At 35.1% G+C, this 21,203-nt stretch overlaps 1 protein-coding gene across 4 annotated transcripts in view; it reads right to left on the minus strand.

The window, feature by feature from the left end:
- The window catches only part of PPA2 (inorganic pyrophosphatase 2), a 127,135-nt gene that overhangs the window by 39,496 nt on the left and 66,436 nt on the right, over positions 1–21,203 (minus strand). For all 4 annotated transcript variants that reach the window (XM_004380203.3, XM_023734764.1, XM_023734763.1 and 1 more), the window contains one exon: positions 17,474–17,600. In XM_004380203.3, the coding sequence (XP_004380260.2) occupies positions 17,474–17,600 (127 nt within the window). The remainder of the gene's footprint in view (positions 1–17,473; positions 17,601–21,203) is intronic.

The raw sequence follows: 21,203 nt of genomic DNA on the forward strand, positions 1-21,203 counted from the left end.
ATTAAAACTAGATGAGCTATTCTTCTAAACTAGGGCATTAGCTGTATGGCTTTATATATGATTCATATAAATACTAATAAAAACCACTGTTTAATCTCTCCTGTTACAGTAATCATTATGACATTTAAAAATTTTGTGAAGAAAAATAAATGAACCTTACCACAAAACACATCCCTGAACATCTGGAACAATGCTACCACCATCAGTGGAATACAGAACACCAAATGCTTTATACAATTTCAGCTTTTCCATTTTTACCTAAATTAGAACATGATTTTCTGCCTCCTCTTTTGATGATTTTCTATATACCCAAAACTAAAACATAAGCACATAAAAAACACAGACATAAAACCTGAATGCTATTCAAAAGGCATTTGAGAACTATTATTAACTATGGTTTGATAGCTTAATTATCCATATATTAATGCAATAAGCATATCAAGATAAAAAACGTATTCTGCATTTTAAGACATAAGAGAATAAACATACATTTTTAAAGTTCAAAGTTTTAAAAGATGATGCATTAGAATAAGGATATAAAACCACAGAATCACAAGCTTAAAAAATAAATTTTTGAACAAAAAAATTCAAAATAACAAACGTGTAGAGATTAGACTTATATAAAATTCAAAGTGTCAAAGAGCTGAAAAGGACACACTTGTAACACTAAATAACAAGAATAACTATAGTAAAAGAGGTCACAAAAAATATATTACCCTATATTTTTTTAAATGACTTTATAAAATGTGTCATAGCTTCTGGCAAATTGTGAGAGGCCATGGCTTACTTTATAACTGAGTTGTTTCCAAATCTGAAAGGTGAATTAACAGAGATTATATGGAGTCTCTTTAAAAGGATTTTTACAGGAAAACTAAAGATATACGATTTATAAATAACCATAGTTTCATATAAACCCATGGGAATTTTTTAAGTTCCTTTATGAAATTCCAACTAACAAGCAAAACAGACAAGAATGATGTAATATAATAACAGACAAATCTTAAAGCTCAGTTTGGTTATTCCAGGTCCAGAGCTCACCATTTTAATTTAGCTTTTCTTAACTGATTTTGATTTATATATTTCTATAAAAGCAAAGAAATTAAAAAATACCTTGATCAAAGCCTAATATTGTATCTCTATAGATATGAGAGGAACATAAATTTTTCAGTTTTTAAAAGCCATCTTTGTGATTTTTTTTTTAAATTGTGGTAAATATATAGGTAACAAAACATTTGCCATTTCTATAATCTTCACATGTACAGTTCAGTGACATTATAACCTATCTTCTTCCTTCTCCAGAGATAATGTATCTCTTTCATATAATCAAGTTTCTTTTCAGTATAAACCAATTCACTTGTTTCTAAAATATAACAAAATGTCTCAAATTGTGATATACTTAGCAAAAAAACCAAAAAGAACAAAAAAATCAAGTGGTTTATGAATCAGAATTTTCTATCCTTTTTCATCCAAAAATACACTCTCTCATACCAGAAGGAGCTTCTGGACTTCAATTTTACCCAGACTTCAGTATTAAACATACTTTAATATTCCGGTGCTGGCAAAATTGGATTTCCACATGCAGAAAAATGAAGCAAGATCCATACCTCACACCATACACAAAAACTAATTAAAAATGGATCAAGGACCTAAATGTTAAATCTAAAACCATAAAGTTCTTGGAAGAAAATATAGGAGCAATGCTCTGTGTGATGATTAAGGTTGCATGTCAACTTGGCCAGGCCATGATTCTCAGTAGTTTGACAGTCATATGAAGTTGTGATCACTTCCATGATGAGATCAGACGTAATGCGATCATCTCCATGATGGGATATGCTGTGAGTAGTCAATCAGTTGAACGGGAGTTTCCTTGGGCATGTGGCCTTCATCAAATATAAGTGGACATTCTTGCAAGGCTCAGGGGCTTTTCCTTGCTCTGGATCCTGTAGCTGGCTCCTGTTCATCTGACCTCTGGTTCTTGGGACTTGAGCTAGCAGCTTACTTGTAGTCTTACCTGTCGATCTTGAAATTCGTTGATCTTTGCAGCCTGTGAGCTAGAGCCCTGCTCTCTGACCTGCGGATCTTGGTTTCGCCACCTTCTGTGGCTACGTGAATCAGGAGAAGACTCCAGCCTGAGCCATGGACTTGGGACGTTCCAGCCTCTACAACCATGTGAGCCATTTCTTTGATACAGATCTCTTTCTATATATATTTATATGCTTTACTGGTTTTGCTTCTCTAGAGAACCCAGCCTAAGACACTCTGGAACCTAATTTTTTTTAATGATAGATTATCAAACACAACAATGAACTCACAATCAATAGAAGACAAAATAGATAATTGGGACCTCATAACAATTAAATACTTACGTTCATCAACAGACTTTATCAAAAGAGTAAAAAGACAACCTACAGACTGAAAAAAATCTTCAGGAATCATATAACCAATAAGGGTTTAATGTCCTAAATATATGTAGGACTTATATAACTTAACAACAGCAAAAAATTTAAAAAATGGGCAAAGGACTTGGGAAGACATTTTACCCAGGAGGATATTCAAATGGTCAAAAAACACATGAAAAGATGTTCAGTGTCTTTCGCCATCAGAGAGGTGCAAATTCAAACCACAATGAGATACCACCTCACTCCCACTAAGGTAGCTAAGATATAAAAAAAAGATAACAAATGCTGGCGAGGATGTAGGGAAATTGGAACCCTTATCCATTCCTAGTGGGAATACAAAATGATAGCTTGGCGATTCCTCAAAAAATTAAAATAAAACTACCATATAACCCAGCAATTCAACTCCTAAGTATATACTCAAGGGATTTAAAAAGAGCAATGGGAACTGATACATGCACACTAATGTTCACTGCAGCACTATTCATATTAGCCAAATGCCCATCAACAGATGAATGGGTAAACAAAATGTGGTACATACAAACAATGGAATACTACTCAGCCATAAAGAGAAATGAAGTCTTGATATATGTTACAACATCGATGAACCTTGAGAACAATCACAAAAAGACAAATATTGTATGAAATGACAGGAACAGGCCAATATAAAGAGACTAAATTTTCTTAGTGGTTACCAGGGGCAAGAGGCAAGAGGAAAGCAGAAGCCATTGTTTGGGAAGTAGTAAGTTTCTGTTTATTGTGAAGGGAAATTTAGCGGCGATAAAGGCAAACAGTTGTACATGATTAATGTACCATCTGGCCTAGCAATTCTATTCCTAGGTATTTCCCCAAGAGAAATGAAAACCTATGTTCATACAAAGACTTGTACTTGAATGTTCATAGTAGCTTTAACATCAGCCAAAACTGAAAATTCAAATTTCCATCAACAGGTGAATGGTAAACTGTGGTATATCTATACAATGGAATACCATTCTGCATTCAAAAGTGATACACACAACAATATGCATGAATCTCCAAAGCTTTATGCAAGGGAAAGAAGTTATACATCAAAGACCACATGTATGATTCCATGTACACATTTGTCTAAACTCACTAAATTGTATATTTAAAATGTGTGAATTTTACTGCATATAAATTGTTGTTAGGTGCCATCGAGTCGGTTCTGACTCATATGTAGGGTTTTCACTGGCTAATTCTTTTCAGAAGTAGACTGCGGGTCCTTCTTCCCAGTCTGTCTTAGTCTGGAAGCTCAGCTGAAACCTATCTGCCATGGTGACCCTGCTGGTATTTGAATACCAGCGGCACAGCTTTCAGCATTACAGCAATACGCAAGCCCCCACAGTATGACAAACTGACAGACGTGTGGGGGATATGTAAATGAACACTCCAATAAAGCTGGCAACAAAAAATAGTAAATGAGAAGTAGTCCTAGTCTAGAGTTCACAGTTGAATGGGTCAGTAGATTTGGAAATAAATAAATTACAAATCTGTGAAATCAATGACATTTCACAGAATCAAACAAAATGGTGTGGGAACAGAAAATAGGTGGCAACTATCTTAGCCTTATAGAGTCAAAGATGCTGCACTGAGAGGTGACATTTAAACTGGTTCTCAAAAGATAAGCAAATGTTTCCAGATACAGAAAGGGTATTTCAGAGGGAGGAAATGCATCTGCAAAGCCACTGAGATGCAAGTGTCTGGCATATCTGAGAAAGGGTAAGAAGCTCAGTGTGTTAAGAGCTTTGGGTAAATAAATAGGGTGAATGCCTAGACAAACAGGTGGGGAGGAGATTACTAAACACTTTTACCAAGCTAGAGAATTTAGATTTTTCTATAAACAGTAGGGAGTTAAAAGGTTTTCTATCTTTCTTTTAAAGTAAGATGTTTTCTTTAAAGTAAGATGGGTCTGTTAGGCAGTATGGAAGATAAATTTCAGTGGCAAGAGGCTGACAGCAGAGAGAAAGAGCAGAGACAAATGTTAACACTGTTTAAATGGAAAAGCAAGATGATAGGCTGAGGCAATGGGAGAGAGAACAGATCTGAAACACATTTCTGAGGTCAAATTGAAAGTATCTGGTGACAGCTCATCTGTGGAGCTGACTTAATAAGAAAGATCATGGAAGACACAAAGATGACAAAGTTTAGAATATTACAAATGTAAAAATAACACAATATACATATGACTCTAAAGAAATACTGCTGCATTTGCTAAAAATGCCAAAATTTTAAGTACACATGAATGTTTTCTCCTTTAAAAAATAACTGAAAATGAACTTATTTTAAAGTTATTTTCAGACTTTGCTCACAATGTTTATTTTGTTTATTAATACATACATGCATGCCGTGAACTTATTCATCAATTCAAAAACATTTATTGGGCACCTATAACATGCCAACCTCTCTGCGAAGCTTTGGTAATGCAAAAACTCCTATGACAGAGCACAAACCCTGGAAGGATATATACAGGCAGACATGAAAATAGCTATATTACAAATATTAAACAACTAGGAACAGATCTATCACATAACGTAATAAGACTTTCATTAATAAATCTATATCCCTTTACTAAAAGATATTCAAGAAAACCTGAACAAATGGAGATATAAATATATCATATTCATGAACATGAAATATTAATGTTAAGGACTGTAGGAATCCTTAACAATTGAATCCCAAAATTCGTACAGAATAAAGGCATTAGAAAAACTAAAACAAGTCTGAAAAAGCAGAACAGAAGGAGGTTAAGTAATTTGCTCAAGATCTCGAGGGAATAAACAGTCATCTCAATATACGTACTAGATTTAAATATGGGGCAGTGAGTGGAAGAATATTATCAACTAGAGTATCCAACCTGCACAGAAGGATAGATTAATCGAATAGCTCTTCACTTAGAGGAACCTATCAAAATCACTGTATCTGTCTTATTATGAAGCTATGGTAATTAAAATTACTTGGCACAGGAATAGATCCTTAACACCAGAGAATCCAGAAACAGACTCTTTGTGTAAGTAAGAATGTAATATATGATAAAGAAGACATTTCAAAATAATGGGAATAAAATAGATTTCTCTGTAAATATTGGTGGGAAGATTGTCTCTTTGGAGAAAAATAAGGTAAACTGTATATGGATTGAAGATTCACTTGTAAAAAAATTAAAATATAAAAGAATAAAAAATACATAAAAACATCTATTTGGGTAAGAAATTCTTAAACAAGAATCAAAACACTTAAGTCATGTATAAAAAAATTAATAAAATAGTATACATCAAAATGTAAAGCCTCTATAGGCCAAAAGGCAATACAAAGCTTTTTCTGGACGGATGGGGAGAAAATATTTACCACCCAAATAATACAGGATTAATATCCAAAATTTCCAAGCAACACCCATAAATCAAGTGTTAAAGCAATAGAAGAATGGGCAAACAATGTGGATAGGCAATTCGTAGAATGGGAGATAGAAATAGTAAGTATATGAAAAAGATGTTTAATCACAGTAGCAGCAAGCAGAAAAATGCAATAGTAAAACAAGGTATCATTTTCATTTATGAGATCGGCAAAAAAATTTTAATTCAAGTACTGTTGAGAAAGCATTGACTTTCATATACTGATGATGTAAATATATATTAGTACAGCCACTGCAAAAAGAAATTTTGGTAAAATCTGTTAAAATTTCAAAATACTTTAAACCTATGGCCCAGTAACAGCACGTCATTAAGCTTGAAAACCAAACTGGGGCTCCGAAAGGTTAAGTAATTTGCTTGAGATCTCGAGGGAATAAACAGTACATCTCAATATACATACTAGATTTAAATATGAGATGGTGAGTAGAAGAAAATCATCAACTACAGTACCCAGCCTGCTCAGAAGAATTGATAGATTAATTGAATAGCTCTCAACTTAGAGGAACCTATCAAAATCACTCAGATAGCTTTATCAAACTATATAAATTCACATCTCTAACTTTCCCATCCAAACCTCCGGATTTACTTACACACAATCAGGAGAAAAAAATTAAAATGTTCTTTAATATGGATTATTTCCACCAAATCATAACACAAAGTGAGCAAAGCAGGTAATCAGATGATAATTTTTTATTTTTAGGTAAAAACCAGTAACATCAATGTCATACCATATCTCTTTGACCTTATTATTTAAAAGAAAAAGAGGCATTAGGAAATGTGTCCAAAGAAGGGGGAGGGAGAAAAAGAAGTTTCCAATTGTATGGGATTTTACCAAAGAAAGTGATACAGATACATTTGCACAATGCTCTCATTCCAGTACTATAGATGCTGCTTCTCACAGAACTAAGCATGTGTACAACTAGCCCTCTAAACAAAATCTGTGGGAAGTAAGAACATATGCCTTTAATGACACCTTATAAATATTCACAGGACACAACTGTTTCATTCTATATAAACACAATCACTGTAGTTTCTGCATCACAAACAGAGGTTCCAGCTCAGAGAATTCATTTTTTAATAGTTTGGCTTACCCAGGATCTCTTTAAAAGATTGTCATGTTTTTCATGCTGTTCTGCATTTTTATACTTACTAGTATATAGACTAATAAACATTAATCTTCATTTTGACTGCCATTTCCATCCCCATTCTCCTTTTCCACAAATACTATTCTTAATCAAGTCAATAACTGTACTAAAAATATATACTAACATCATGAAAATAATGGAAATTGACACACTGTAAAAATAAGCATTACCGAAAAAGGTAATTCATACATACAGTATGAATACATACCTGTATGTACTGTATCAGAAAACACCTCTCAGAAAAGACTTGATAGATTTAAATATATGTATGTATTCATTATCAGTTTACATGAAGTTTCACATGACCAGTAAAAAGAAAACCTTACAGGCCCCCTGTACATACTAGAAATTCAAATATTTTTCTGACCTGGTTTTGATTTGAAGCATATAGCAAAGTAGCTAAAGGCACAGGCTTTGGATCAGACAGACCTCCACTGAAGCGCTAGCTCCATCACTCAATCAACAGCTACTCTAAAGCACTTTACAACGTGGCAAGGTCCCCTAGAAATGGATCTCGTGCTCCTTTAATTTAAACTGTGTTTCTTTTAGCATTAACTTTGAAGATAATTTTGGTGGGTATTTTTACTTATAGAGAAAGACAAGCTAAAAATACAGATTCAAAATATTTCCCAGAACAATAAAAATTAGAGTTGAGAAAAACCCTAGGGATCATTTGCTGATTAGATGATCAAACTCCGTAATTTCAGAGATGAGGAAACTATGGCTCTGAGAGGTTAAAGAGCATATTTTAGAAATTATGTCTTCCATACTCTTTACCACATCACAGGAATATGACTCAAACCTAAGAAAACTAGAAGAGGTCAAGGTACAAAAAGAGGCAACAGATCCCTAGCAAGTTAATTCTAATCTTAATTATAGAACATTTTGGTCAATTTGTTCCTGTTCCTCAACTACCTCCCCCTTCTTATTTTGACACATCCATATCAAGTTATACCTATTAATGAAATCAAAGGAATAAAGAACAAAAGAGCCACCTTTGTACTGGGACCTCTAATTTTCATTATCTTACTATTTCTAAATTATTTCAGAGCGAATGATCAGCACTTCCAGAAAGCAACACTTCCAGAGCCACAGATAATTCAACTGCCCCAGCAGTTTTCAGAGGGGCGGTGCAATGCAGTGGTGAAGATCACAGGCTCTGGAGCCAGTCTGGATTGGAATGACTCCATTATTAGCTCACTGCTTGACTTTAGACAAGTTATTAACCACCCCTACCCCATCGCCTCAGTTACCTAATTTGAAAAAAGAACTCAGAACAACAGCACATCTTGATTGAGGCTGTGTGAAGATTAAACAAGATATTCCAAAAGAAGCAATTAGCATAGTTCCTAGCACACAGTAATTGCTCCACAAATGTCAGTGCTATTAGGATGACAATGGTGATAATGCCAGTCCCTTTCTATATCAAAGAGTATATTCTACTGACTTCCAATACACGCAGTGAGATAGACAAGTCATAAAATCACTTACTCCTTTGTGATAGAAATTTCAATTCGTAAACGGTAATGTTTATTTAAAGTTACTGCACTATCTATTTTAAATTTAAGTAGAAAGTAAAAAAACAAAACAGAAACTCTTCTGTTTAACAAGTTAAACAATAAGATTTTTTCTTAAGATTACTATGCTATTTCTTTCTTTCTCCTAGTGACAAGATTAAATTGTGTTTTAGGAAGACGGAAAGTCTGACACCATATTATTAATATTATTTTTAATAATAATTGCACACACACAGGAGTATTTATTAGCAAAGGAAAATTTAAGCCAAACAGGTTCAGTTTCAACAGGTTCATTCTTGCTTTGCAGGACAATAAAAGGAACTATGTAGCTTTATTTGACTTTTAAATGTCTCTAAATGTGAGTTGAAATTCTACACATATGAAATATATGTAAACTCTGATAATTTTAGGACATGTACAATGCTGCCTGTCTTGGTTATCTATGCTGCTCTAACAGAAATACCACAAGTAGATGGCTTTCACAAAGAGAAATTTATTTTCTCACAGTCTAGTAGGCTACAAGTCCAAATTCAGGGTGTCAGCTCCAGGGGAAGGCTTTCTCTCTCTGTTGGCCTTCTCATCAATGTTCCCCAGGACTAGGAGCTTCTCCATGCAGGGACCCCGTGTTCAAAGGACACGTTCTGCTCCTGGCACTGCTTTCTTGGTGGTATGAGGTCCCCTACTCTCTGCTAGCTTCCCTTTCTTTTTCTCTCTTGACAGATAAAAGGTGGTGCAGGCCACACCCCAGGGAAACTCCCTTTACACTGGATCAGGGATGTGAGCTGGGTAAGGGTGGTGTTACAATCCTACCCTAATCCTCTTTAACATAAAATTACAATCACAAAATGGAAGACACCACACAATTCAGCCAAATTGATATACACATTTTTGGGGAGACAAAATTTCAAACCATGACACTGCCTTTAAAAAAACTCCAACTGTCTCATTTTAAATAATTCCTTTACAACTCACGTAATTTATTCATCCTAGAATATAGTTACATAGGTATAACTGTTATGATTTCAATGTCTCTTTTTTCATCTTTAAAAACAATAAAATCGCTGAACAGATAATAGTTACTGCAGGACAACAGACAATAGTTTTCATTCATTTAAAGACCAGACGAAAGAAATCGTTCTTACTCTGCAACTTGAATAGCTCTAGGCCTGTGACGTTACCACCCGGACATAAGATCCTTAGGCATCACTGGCAGTTCCGAAGAGACTCGAACATCTGTTTGATGAATATCTGAAGCACTACATTAGAGTGAGTGGTTAAATTTACCAAGAGAAAAATTATATATGCCCTAGCATTTCAATCTTCTTAAAAAACTCTGAACTTGGGTATTTCATAAGCAAGCACTATTATCTCTAATGGCCACTGCATTCTCTAGTAACAATTTAGGTGCCTGAGAGTCTTACTAACTTTTTCAGGCCATTAAAGCACCATTAAGAACATCAGGTCCTGGAACCTAATTACAGTACACTAAATGGTCTTAGTGGTCTCCAAGGGTTTGAGCCCGCCCAAGTGCCCAATTTTCTATCAGAGAGTGACCTAGTGATTACAAGGAATTTGGTTTCAAATGTTTAGACTTTTTTTTAGACTTTCACAGTAGTTACTCTAGTTTCAGAAGGTGAGACTTGAAGATTTAAAATAGTAATGTTAAAATTACAGAAATCTAGCCAGCAAGAACAGTTTCTTTCTAATTGAAGCATGCGTTCTCTGATGCAATGGCAAGTTTTAGTTCACTCATGTCAAAGTTAAAACAGGATATTATAGTCTACCAAAAGCTGCACATATTTTTCCTACGATCAAAGAAGTTATTTCATCACAAGTAAAACAACTTTAAAACCTTCTTGAAGAATCATAAATGTGTCTGGATTAATACAGTTAAAAATACATCTATGAAAAGACACACTGTCTATAAACTAAAACAGACTGCTTTGTTTTCTAAAAAAAAGAAAAAATATATGATTTAACCATGTCAAATAACTGCTTTTTCTTAAGGTAGTAGAAATTAATAGGATGGATTTTATTTATCTTTTAAATGTCTAAATAACAACAAGAAAAAGGAAAGAATAAAGAAAACACTTCTTTATAAATTCTCTATAAATTTATGTATTAGGCACATCCCTAGGGAAACAAAAAATACAGAATTTAAAAGTTTTTCAGGTAGTTATCCTTCCCTAAATGTTTTTAATCGTTCCTCTCACTTACATGTCTCTGTAAGAAAAATGCTAATAAGTGTAATGACAGAGCTTAGAGTGTCATAAACTCATTCTTTTGTGATAGAAATTTCAATTCACAAACAGTAATACATATTTAAAGTTACTGTGTTACATATTTTAAATGCTTTAAAGATAAAAAAAAAAGACACTCAAAATATGTATAGATTCAGAAAATTAATTTCCTGTGCAATTTTCTCTAAAAATTTTTGGAAAACATAACCAGCAACAATGAAAAAGGAATATAGAAAAGAGGAATGGGTAGAATCTAAGAACAGTAGAACTAACCCAGAGGACAATGGAAAGAAAGCCTATAATGATGGCTATGCGGGAGGCTCAAAGAACAGCCTATCCAAAACTGATCATTCAATAAACAGTACTATGATCAATGAGGTAAATAATATACACATAATACTGTAAATGCTATTTATTAGTTTTATATTTTCAGAGTCAACCATGAGACAAAACATGAAAAACAATTACAAAGAACAAACCTAAACATTATAAATTCTGACAGTGAAAAACTAATAGTATAGCTGAGACATGTTGTGTTACAAGAAAAGAAAAAAGAGTTAGTTCAGGAATTCCTGTCCATTAAAGAGAGAAGGGTAGAAATCTCAATTCCCTAGTTGTATACACTGGGCAGTCAAGACCTACTTTTTAAAGTTAATGAAGCAATAAATACAGGTCCAAGTATAATACTTAGAATTATGAAGGCAATAGAAGAAGAAATATGATAACAGAATTGAGAATTCACATGACAAGTTAAATTCCTCGTCTTTCAAAGCAGCAACTTAAGTCAACAGGGAAAATACACAAATGAAGATATAGAGGTGTAAGCATATTATTTACAGATTAAAAATAACTAGTAAAACAACTAAGAACATGTGGGGAAAAAGGTATGAGAAGTTAAGACTCAGGGTGTGAGGTAGGAAGGAGAACTTTACTTTTAATTTTACATATCTTTTCAATACTTCTGAGTTTTTATTTCCAAGTATATGACTAATTTTATAATTTAAAAAAATGACACCTAAAATCCTATAATTTTAGAAGGTAAATATGGGAGAAAATACAATAAAAATTTTAAAACTTGATTGATTTAAATTAAATATTGCTGATTAATTTGAAGATAAATTTTCAAAGATGTACAGTAGATAGAAAATGGCAACAAACTTTTAATATCTATTAGATATTACTGATTTAAGCATATGACTCCAAATGTACATTTTTATCTTATTATAAAGATTCATAAGGTTAATAAAAGGCATTTCACCGAAACTCAAAATCATGAAGTTGGTTTCCTTATTTATTTCTGAGGCCTCCTCATTTCTGTCAAGGTCTACTTTTCACCTATAACATCATTATTAAAAAAAAGCACCACATGCTTACAATAACTAAACTCTTCCCTCCATATTATAAGTTAGGTACCTTTAGAACATGAATTAATTATAATGACAAATAGATATCCATTAAATATTATAATCATGTCATATAAACTGCTCTTTTTGGAATACATTTTAAAAAAATCTTCCATAAATTTAGAAAGCTTTCAACTCCTGCAGTTACTGAGCATCTCTCAGTTCCCACATCTCCACCCCTCTACTTCAAGGCCCCCTCTCCCACGCAGCAACTAATGAGAAAACAGACCAGCCTAACGACTGTAGAAGAAAAAGTAGATAGTTCAGGAATTTCTGTCCATTAAGAGTTGCTTCCGCAGCAGGACAATAGAAATTCTACCTTTTGACTAAAACAGCTGAGAGAACAACTGGATGATGTCTGACCCATATGGTAAATACAAGTCACAACTTTAGTTCAAATACGTATTAAGGAAAAAAGGCTACTCCATAGGGCTAACTAGTATCCTATGATTTGTGATAAAAAGCATTTTATCCTATGATTTCTTCTGCCTTTTAATTTGTACCTAATATATTTTTCCCCCTGGACATTTTGAAGTGAGAGAAGAGAGAAGAAAACTGAATAAAGATATGTGGAATATATGACAATGACGTAAAGGGAAAAAAAACGAATGAAACGTAGTAAAGGGAAAAATATATAAATTTTAAAAACTATATAACTTCTTTGACACTAAGCAGTTGAACAATATGCAAATATCCTTAAACAATTTCCATTTTTCCCTAAACCTCTACTCATTCTGAAAATAAATGCAAAGCACGATGTCAGCATACCATTTCAGAGCAAACTATGACAATAACAAAAATATTAAGCTAGTCTTTTAAGATTTTAAAAACATGTCATGGAGAAGCTTTGTTGTATTTTTTTCATGGCAAAGGAATACATGTGTTCCCTTTTAACGGAATAGAAAAAAAGTCTTTTTTCTTCCATTTCAAAACCGAGTCCAAGGTAGAAACAATCTAAATGCCCATTAACACATGCATGGATAAACAAAATGTGGTACATACATACAATGGAATACTACTCAGTCAGTAGGAGAAATGAAGTCTTGATACATGCTACAATATGGATGAAGCTGGAAGTCATTATGCTGAGTGAAATAAGTCAAACACAAAAATAGACAATATTGTATGATCTCACTTATAAAAAATGGTAAATGTATAGAGAACAAAGTTCATTAGCGGTTACCAAGAGCAAGAGGGAGAGGAAAGAGTAGGTTAAGGGTGATGGAAATATCACATTGATTAAAGGTAAGGTTGCACAGCTGATTATTGTACTTGCTGTCAACAAGGTGTATACCTGTAAAAAGTTGACTTGGCAAAGTTGTGTGATATGTTTACAATGACAAAAAAAAAAAAAAAAAAAAGAGAGTAGCTGCTGAGACTCATTAAATACAACCAAATACCTCAAGGGATTTGGTTTCTTGGTTTGGAGGTTTAGGGTCACAGTTTCATGGGACATCCCAGTCAACTGGTCTAATAACAAGTTTAGTGCCTCTGTTCTACCTTCTAGTTCAATGTGTAGTGTCTGGGGTTTTAAATGTTTGCAAGCAGCTATCCAAGGCACAATTGCTCTCTATTTGTCTGGAACAGACGAAGAAGGAGAGTCAGAATAAAAGGAGGATATGGAGTGTGTAGCTAATTGCCTCCATGAACAACTGCCTCCATTGCTATGAAAGCAGAAGAACTGTATGGTGTCTGGCTACCATTACTGAACATTTACAGCAAAGATTGTATAGAAGAATCCCAATCAAAAGAGGGAAAATGCAGAACAGAATTCCAAATTCTCATGGACTCCTGACTTCCTGGAGCCATGAAGGATGAACCCCTGAAACTACTGCCCTGAGATAATCTTTAAACCTTAAACCAAAAATATCCCCCGAAGTCTTCTTAAAACTGGACAATGGTTTAGCTTGATTAGTAAAAAATGCTCCGTTGAGCAGTATGCTCTTTTAAGAACTATCTATATAGGATCAAATCGAAGACAGCAACTCGAAAGATTAGATAGGAACCTTAGGGGGTGGTGAATTTATGTTAATGGAGAAGGAACAACTCAGAAAAGGAAGGTGAGAATGGTCATCCAACTCAAAGTATGTAATCAATGTCGCTAAAAGATACATGTAGAAACTGTTGAATTGGTGTATGTTTTGCTGTGTATACTTTCAACAACAACAAAATAAATAAAATTACATTAAAAACGTAGTCCAATGACTTCTTCTCAACCTAAATCAGCAGCTGGCTTCACTATTTCTGCATGTGTCTTTATACAGGCATACCCCCTCCCTGCGCCCCCCCCCCCCAAAAAAAAAACCTCATTGCCGTCGAGTCAATTCTAACTCACAGCAAACCTATAGGATAGAGTAGAACTGCCCCATAGTGTTTCCAAGGAGTGGCTGGTAGATTTGAACTGCCAACCCTTTGGTTAGCAGCCAAACGCTTAACCACTGTGCCACCAGGACTCCTATAAAGGCAAGACAAAAGAAATTTAGAAAGATGCTCAAAGTGCGAAGTCATCTCCACTCTGGGTACACAACAGATATAAAGTGATAAGAGAGTTAAATTTTTTCATTCCAACCCTCAGGAAACTCAGGAAGGAGTAAGGCACTTAAGCTTACGTGATGTAGTCACAATACTTCCACTGACAAATACTATAAGCTACCAGAATAAAGTCTGACTTGCTTAGGCAGTCCCTGGGTTGGGCAAACACTTAAGCACTTGGCTACTAACCAAAATCCTGGCAGTTCAAATCTACCCAGAGGTACAGCGGAAGAAAGCCCTGGTGATCTGCTTCCAAAAGATCACTGCCATTGAAAACCCTATGGAGCTGTGGCAATGATTAATTAATTTTGTGTGTGGCTTTTCTAGCCATGGCCTTCTAACTCCCACCCAGGTGACTATGTGACAGGGTAATGGTGGTCTGCCAAGCGGATTGCTCAGTTTTGCCTTAAAAGAGAACAAATTCCAGAACAGACAGGAGTCGTCCACCACCACCAAGGAAGGAGAGACCAGCAGCAGAGACCCGGCAGCAGGAGATGGCGCAGTGGGTTTCCTGGCCCAAAGAGAGAGAAAGATGAGTGCCTTGGGCAGATATTAAGGGTCAGGGAGAGGCGTGCCTGTGAGCACAGCTGGGAAGAGGCTATCCTGATGAAAGAACTGTATCTTGAGTGTTCCTGAGCCTGAATTATAACCTGTAAATTCCCTAAGAAACTCCATAATCGTTGAGTGTTGTTCATGAGTTCTTGGTGGCCACTGCAATGAATTATCGAACCCAGGAGAAAACCAGAGAGTACTGTGGGAGGGACGGTTGGTGTCAGAATTGGTAAAGATGGCAGAGAGAGGTGGCATGTCTGACTCCTGCCTCAAAGGAATCAGCCTTGGGCTGTTAGTCTTGGTTCTGCTCCCACCTTGTGAAGTTATAGGAGGTCAGACACTGCCCCCAAGCCATTTCTACAGGAGAGCGCTTCAATTATGAAACAGATGAGGTTGCTGTGAGTCAGAATCAACTCGATGGCAACTGGTTTTGATTTTTCTTTGCTCAATATAGTATTGTATGTGAACAATAGATTTTAGAATCAAACAAATCAGTTCAAACCATTTTTCTACTATTTACTAGATATGCAAACTTGGGTGAGTTAATAAAATCCTCTGAGCATCTCCTAAATCAGGGTCAATAATAACTACTAGAGCAGGCACCAGTGCTCGGCAGATGCTAGTTAAAGATGTTAAATCAGGTTCCAGCCATGTCTAGCTAATTCCACCTAAAGATGAGTTTCATTCAGGCTCTCAGTTCCTCCTACTTTCATTTAAAAGGGGCATACTTAGTAGTGTTTCGTGGCTTTGGTGTACCACATCACAAATGAATAAGGTGCATGGCTCGTTTTGGCTGGCTATTGCACCATCATATCATCAATTCTCATCTGAGGAGTAGTTAACGGACTAAAAAATAAAAATAAATAAAAAACTTGATAATATTTACCACTTTTATATATGTATGTATGTATGAGAACTATGAAGATAAATAAATCCAGAGTAAAATAATGAAACAGATGAGAAACATTATGGTTTACGGATTCCAGTCTCATAATTGTAGTTTTCATGTTTTAGTTTTCACTGAGGTTAGATGCACTCATCGGACCTTCCCTTTTCTGAAATACATGCAAAAAGACTGGCAAAAAATCCCTTTTGCCATCCCATGTGTAAGAAAAAGTACTAAATGCATATGAAAAGAAGTCAGCACATAGTTGTTAATGAATTTCAGTCAACTCACAAATGATATAATTTCCAGTTTAGATAAGAATTGAAGTCTAGAAGGCACCAGGATCCTAAATAATTCAGGATGAAACTGAAGGGAAAAGGTTATAAAAATGGGGGAAAAAAATGGTCAAAGAATAATAATAGCTGCCATATATTCAACCCTGATATATGAAAGCCAGATGCTTTAAATAAATCATCTCTTATATGGCCAACAACCTTACCAGTAGGCATTATTATCTCCATTTATAGATGAGCAAACTGGAATTCAGAAAGGTTAAATGATCTACCTGATGATACTCAGGAAGTAGCAAAGTCAGAACTCAAACTGAAGTCTGTCTGACTCTAAAGAAAATCAACTCTTCATGATGCCATGCCATAATGTCCAGAATTCAAATTTCTGGGACATCAAAATTTTGTCCGAGGGCAGTTATCTTTACCTTCATTAGTATAACAGAAAACAAAAACTAGGTATAGAAACAGCTTATGTCCTTGATGAAAGCTCTTTCCTTAGCCCCCCATCCCCATCCCTAATTGCTCATATGAACAAAAGTGAGATTTCAGTGTAAAAGTGCCAGTATTATATGCTTTGAAAACTTAGTCCAGGTATGCTTTGAAAACTCACAATTCCCAGGAGCAGTTAGGACATCACAATTCATTCAAGGAAGGAGAGAGGAAGAAAGGAAAGAAAGAAGGAGGGAAGGAGGAAGAAAGTAAAAAAGGAAGAGGGGAAAGGAGGCAGGAAGGTGGGGGCAGGTAGACAGGAGGGAGAAAGGAAGGGAGAGGGAGGAATGGAGGAAGAGGAAGGGAAGGGAAGAAAAACAAATAATCAAGTCTTTTAAAATCAATAAATTCTTGAAAATTGTGTCAGTAACCCAAAGTGCACTTTCTTAGTTTGACTATAATTTGTCTGTCTACCTCTTTCTAAGTTATCTGACACAACTTAGACACAACCATGTTAGATTCTTGGAAATAGAATACAGAAAAAAATATAAAATTCAACTCCCAAATATATAAGTAATGTTTTACATGAGGCCCTTTTAAATCCTAAAAATCCCAATGACACATTGATTTGCTTCTGCTTTCTGGAAAGGTATAGCCTTACCATGAATTTTTGAGGCTTCGGGATCATTCACGTTGATAGCAATTAATTTCCAATCTGTTTCACCTTCATCAATAAGAGCCAAAATTCCAAGGATCTTCACATGGATAACCTCTCCACGAGAAAAAATCTTTAAAGAGAAAAGAAATTCAGTATTTGCAAGGTTTCGGAAAGTTTATTCATACATCATAAAAACCTGTACGAAAGATTAAAAGCACAACAGACTGAAATGTAACAAAGCTTTAATAATTAACAATAATGTAAAAATAGCCATAAAATCTGCCTTGCAATATCCCTTTTAGAATTGTGTCTCAAGACCTCAACTTCCACCCGTGATGGAATTACTGATAAGAGACTAGCCCTTGTAAACAACTACAAAGCTGGATGAAATATACAAAATCGCTCTTTCAGACACTGAACAGCAGGCAGTGCAGGACTGTAACCAGTGAGAGAAGAAAATTAATGAGAGCCCTGTGATTGCCCTGGCTTTGAGCTTGACACACTTTCCAGACCAGAGAAAGGGAACCCAAGAAGAGCACAGGGGTCTCACTAAGGTGAGGAGTCAGAAACAGAGAACAAGGCAGCTGGAATCTGTGGGGCAGATTACTAGATAGGAGGGAACACCACAGAGGAAATAACTCCATAAATCTAAATAGGGGTTCTTTTGGGTCATTGGTTAAATACTAAGCTGTACATGTATAGGGTGAAACCCCATAAGTCTGAGCAAATAATCACTACCAGAGAGCTATAAGCAGAGATCTGACAACCAGAAAAACCTCATTTAACATGAGGGGCATTCAATAGAGGGCCCACAGAGTCATGCATTAGTAGTAGAACTAAGCCAGTCCTCGAGTAAAGGTTGCTCTAAACCTGCCCAAACACCGTTCTAAAAGATTCCTGCAAAGGATCAAGTTGATCTGAGAGTAACTTAACTACCTGCAAAAACCAACACTCTTTAAAGGAAGACAACAAAATCCAGGCAATCAACAACATTCATCTAGACATCTAGAGTCCTGTCCAGAAGCAAGAAAATATAACCCCTAACCATGAGAAGGAAAAAAAAAAAATCAAAGTGACAGACATAATAGAATTGACAAGGACTTTAAAATAACAATTACAAATATGCTCAAAGAAGTGAAGAAAAAGATGAACATACAGAGAAGGAGAAGATATAAAAAAGAATCAAAGAGAACTTTTAGAGCTGAAAAAATACAATATCTGAAATTAAAAATCCACCAGTTTGGCTTAACAGCAGAATAGGCACTGCAGAGAAGATTAATACACTTGAAGACACAGCATTAGTAACTTAAATTGAAGCACAGAGACAAAAAGCCCAAAAAGAAATGAATAACCTTAAAGACCTGTGGGACAACATCAAGCAAAAAAAATCTAACTTATGCATAACTAGAGATCCAGAGTGGAAAGGGTTAGGCAGAAAAATATTTCAAGAAATCATGTCTGAAAAATCCCCAAATTTGGTGAAAAGTATAAACCAAAAGATAGAAGAAATTCAAAAAACGTCCACCAGAATAAACGTCAAAAAAATGAAAGTGAGGAATATCATAATCAAATTCCTGAAAACCACCGATATAGAGAAAATCTTAAAGGCAGGAAGAGGAAAACAAAGATTACCAATATGGGTACAAAGATAAGAATAACATCTGATTTCTCATGCGAAACAATATAAGCCAAGAAAACAAAGGAAAGAAATCTTTAAAGTACTGAACGAAAAACACAGGCAGTCCCCAGGTTATGAATGAGATCTGTTCCTAAGTGTGTCTTTAAGGATTTGTAGGTAAGTCAGAACAGGTGCATACGGTTCTTATTTAGCCTTGCCAGCCACCAGCAGCTCCTCAGGAGAAAGATGTGGCAGTCAGCTTCTGTAGAGATTTACAGCCTTGGAAACCCTATGGGGTCGCTATGAGTCAGAATCAACTCAAAGGCAGTGGGTTTGGTTTTTTGGGTTTGGTGCAAGAAAAGGCTCAAAGCTTTCTCGATGATCTAAATGCTGCACATGCAGCAAGTGAAGGTGATTGTGATGAAGAATGTGTTGCAAATAGGGGTTGGATCAACTGTCACAAAGTGACGGCAAATTTATATAACAATAAAGGGCAAGTAGGAGTTGTCTCTAAGTCGGACATTCATAACCCGTGGACTTACTGTACTACCCAACTAGAATTTTATATCCCACTAAAATATGCTTCAAAAATGAAGTTTGTTCAAAAGCTGAAAGAAGTTATCAACGGAATTGTACTATAAGAAATGTTAAAGGAAGTTATTCAGGCTGAAGGAAAATGACAGCAGATAGTAGATTTACACAAATGAATGAAAAATGTTGGAACTGGTAACTGTGGGTAAGTGTAAGAAACTTTTGTTTTTAAAAATCTTTAAAACATAATTGTTTAAAGTAAAATAATGTATAGTCGGGTTTATAGGGCGAAGTACAAGACATTAGAAAAAAGATACAAAATGGGGAAATAAGTTTCTTCTTATAAGGTTCATAAATTATATGTGAAGTGTATGTTATTTTAAGGCAGATAAGTTAAAGACACATATTGTATACCCTACAGCAGGGATCAGCAAACTATAATATGCTGGCCAAATCTGTTTTTGTACAGCCTGTGAACTAAGAATATTTACATCTTTAAAAACTTTAAAAAATACTTAACATTACTTGATACATGAAAATTATGTGAAATTCAAATTTTGCTGTCCATAAATAAGTTTATTCTAACAGGGCCAACCAAAGAACAGACCATCAATTGCTCATATGCAAGTTTAAGTTGAAACTGAAGAAAATTAAAACAAATCCATGAGAGCCAAAGTACAACCCTGAGTGTATTCCACTTGAATTTAGAGACCATCTCAAGAATAGATTTGATGCACTAAACACTAATGACCGCAGACCAGATGAGTTGTTGGAGGGCATCAAGGACATCATACATGAAGAAAGCAAAAGGTCATTAAAAAGACAGGAAAAAAAGAAAAAAACAAAATGAATGTCAGAAGAGACTCTGAACTTTGCTCTTCAATGTAGAGCTAAAGTGAACAGAAGAAACGATGAAGTAAAAGCTGAACAGAAGATTTCAAAGGGTGATTCAAGAAGACAAAGTATTATAATGAAATGTTCAAAGACCTGGAGTTACAAAATAAAAAGGGAAGAACATACTCAGAATTTCTCAAACTGAAAAAAAAAAAATTTAAGCCTCGAGTGGCAATATTGAAGGATTCTATGGGCAAAATACTGAATAACACAAGAAGAATAAAAAGAATGTGAAAGGAATACAGAGTCACTGAACCAAAAAGAATTGGTCAACATTAAACCATTTCAGGAGGTAGCATATGATCACGAACCAGTGATACTGAAAGAAGAAGTCCAAGCTGCACTGAAGGCATCGGAGAAAAACAAGCCTCCAGGAATTGACAGAATACAATTGAGATGTTTCAACAAACAGACATGGCACTGGAAGTGCTCACTCATCTATGCAAAAAAATTTGGCCAACCAACTATAAGAAGTTCGTATTTGTGCTCATTCCAAACAAAGGTGATCCAACAGAACTCAGAAATTATTGAACAATATCCTTAATATCACAAGCAAGTGAAATTTTGCTGAAGATCATTCAAAAACAGTTGTGCCAGTACATTGACAGGGAACTGCCAGAAATTCAGGCTGGATTCAGAAGAGGACGTGGAATGAGGGATATCATTGTCGATGTCAGATGAATCTTGGCT

The sequence above is a fragment of the Trichechus manatus genome, unplaced genomic scaffold, assembly GCF_000243295.1.
Source record: "Trichechus manatus latirostris isolate Lorelei unplaced genomic scaffold, TriManLat1.0 scaffold00071, whole genome shotgun sequence".
NCBI lineage: Eukaryota > Metazoa > Chordata > Mammalia > Sirenia > Trichechidae > Trichechus > Trichechus manatus.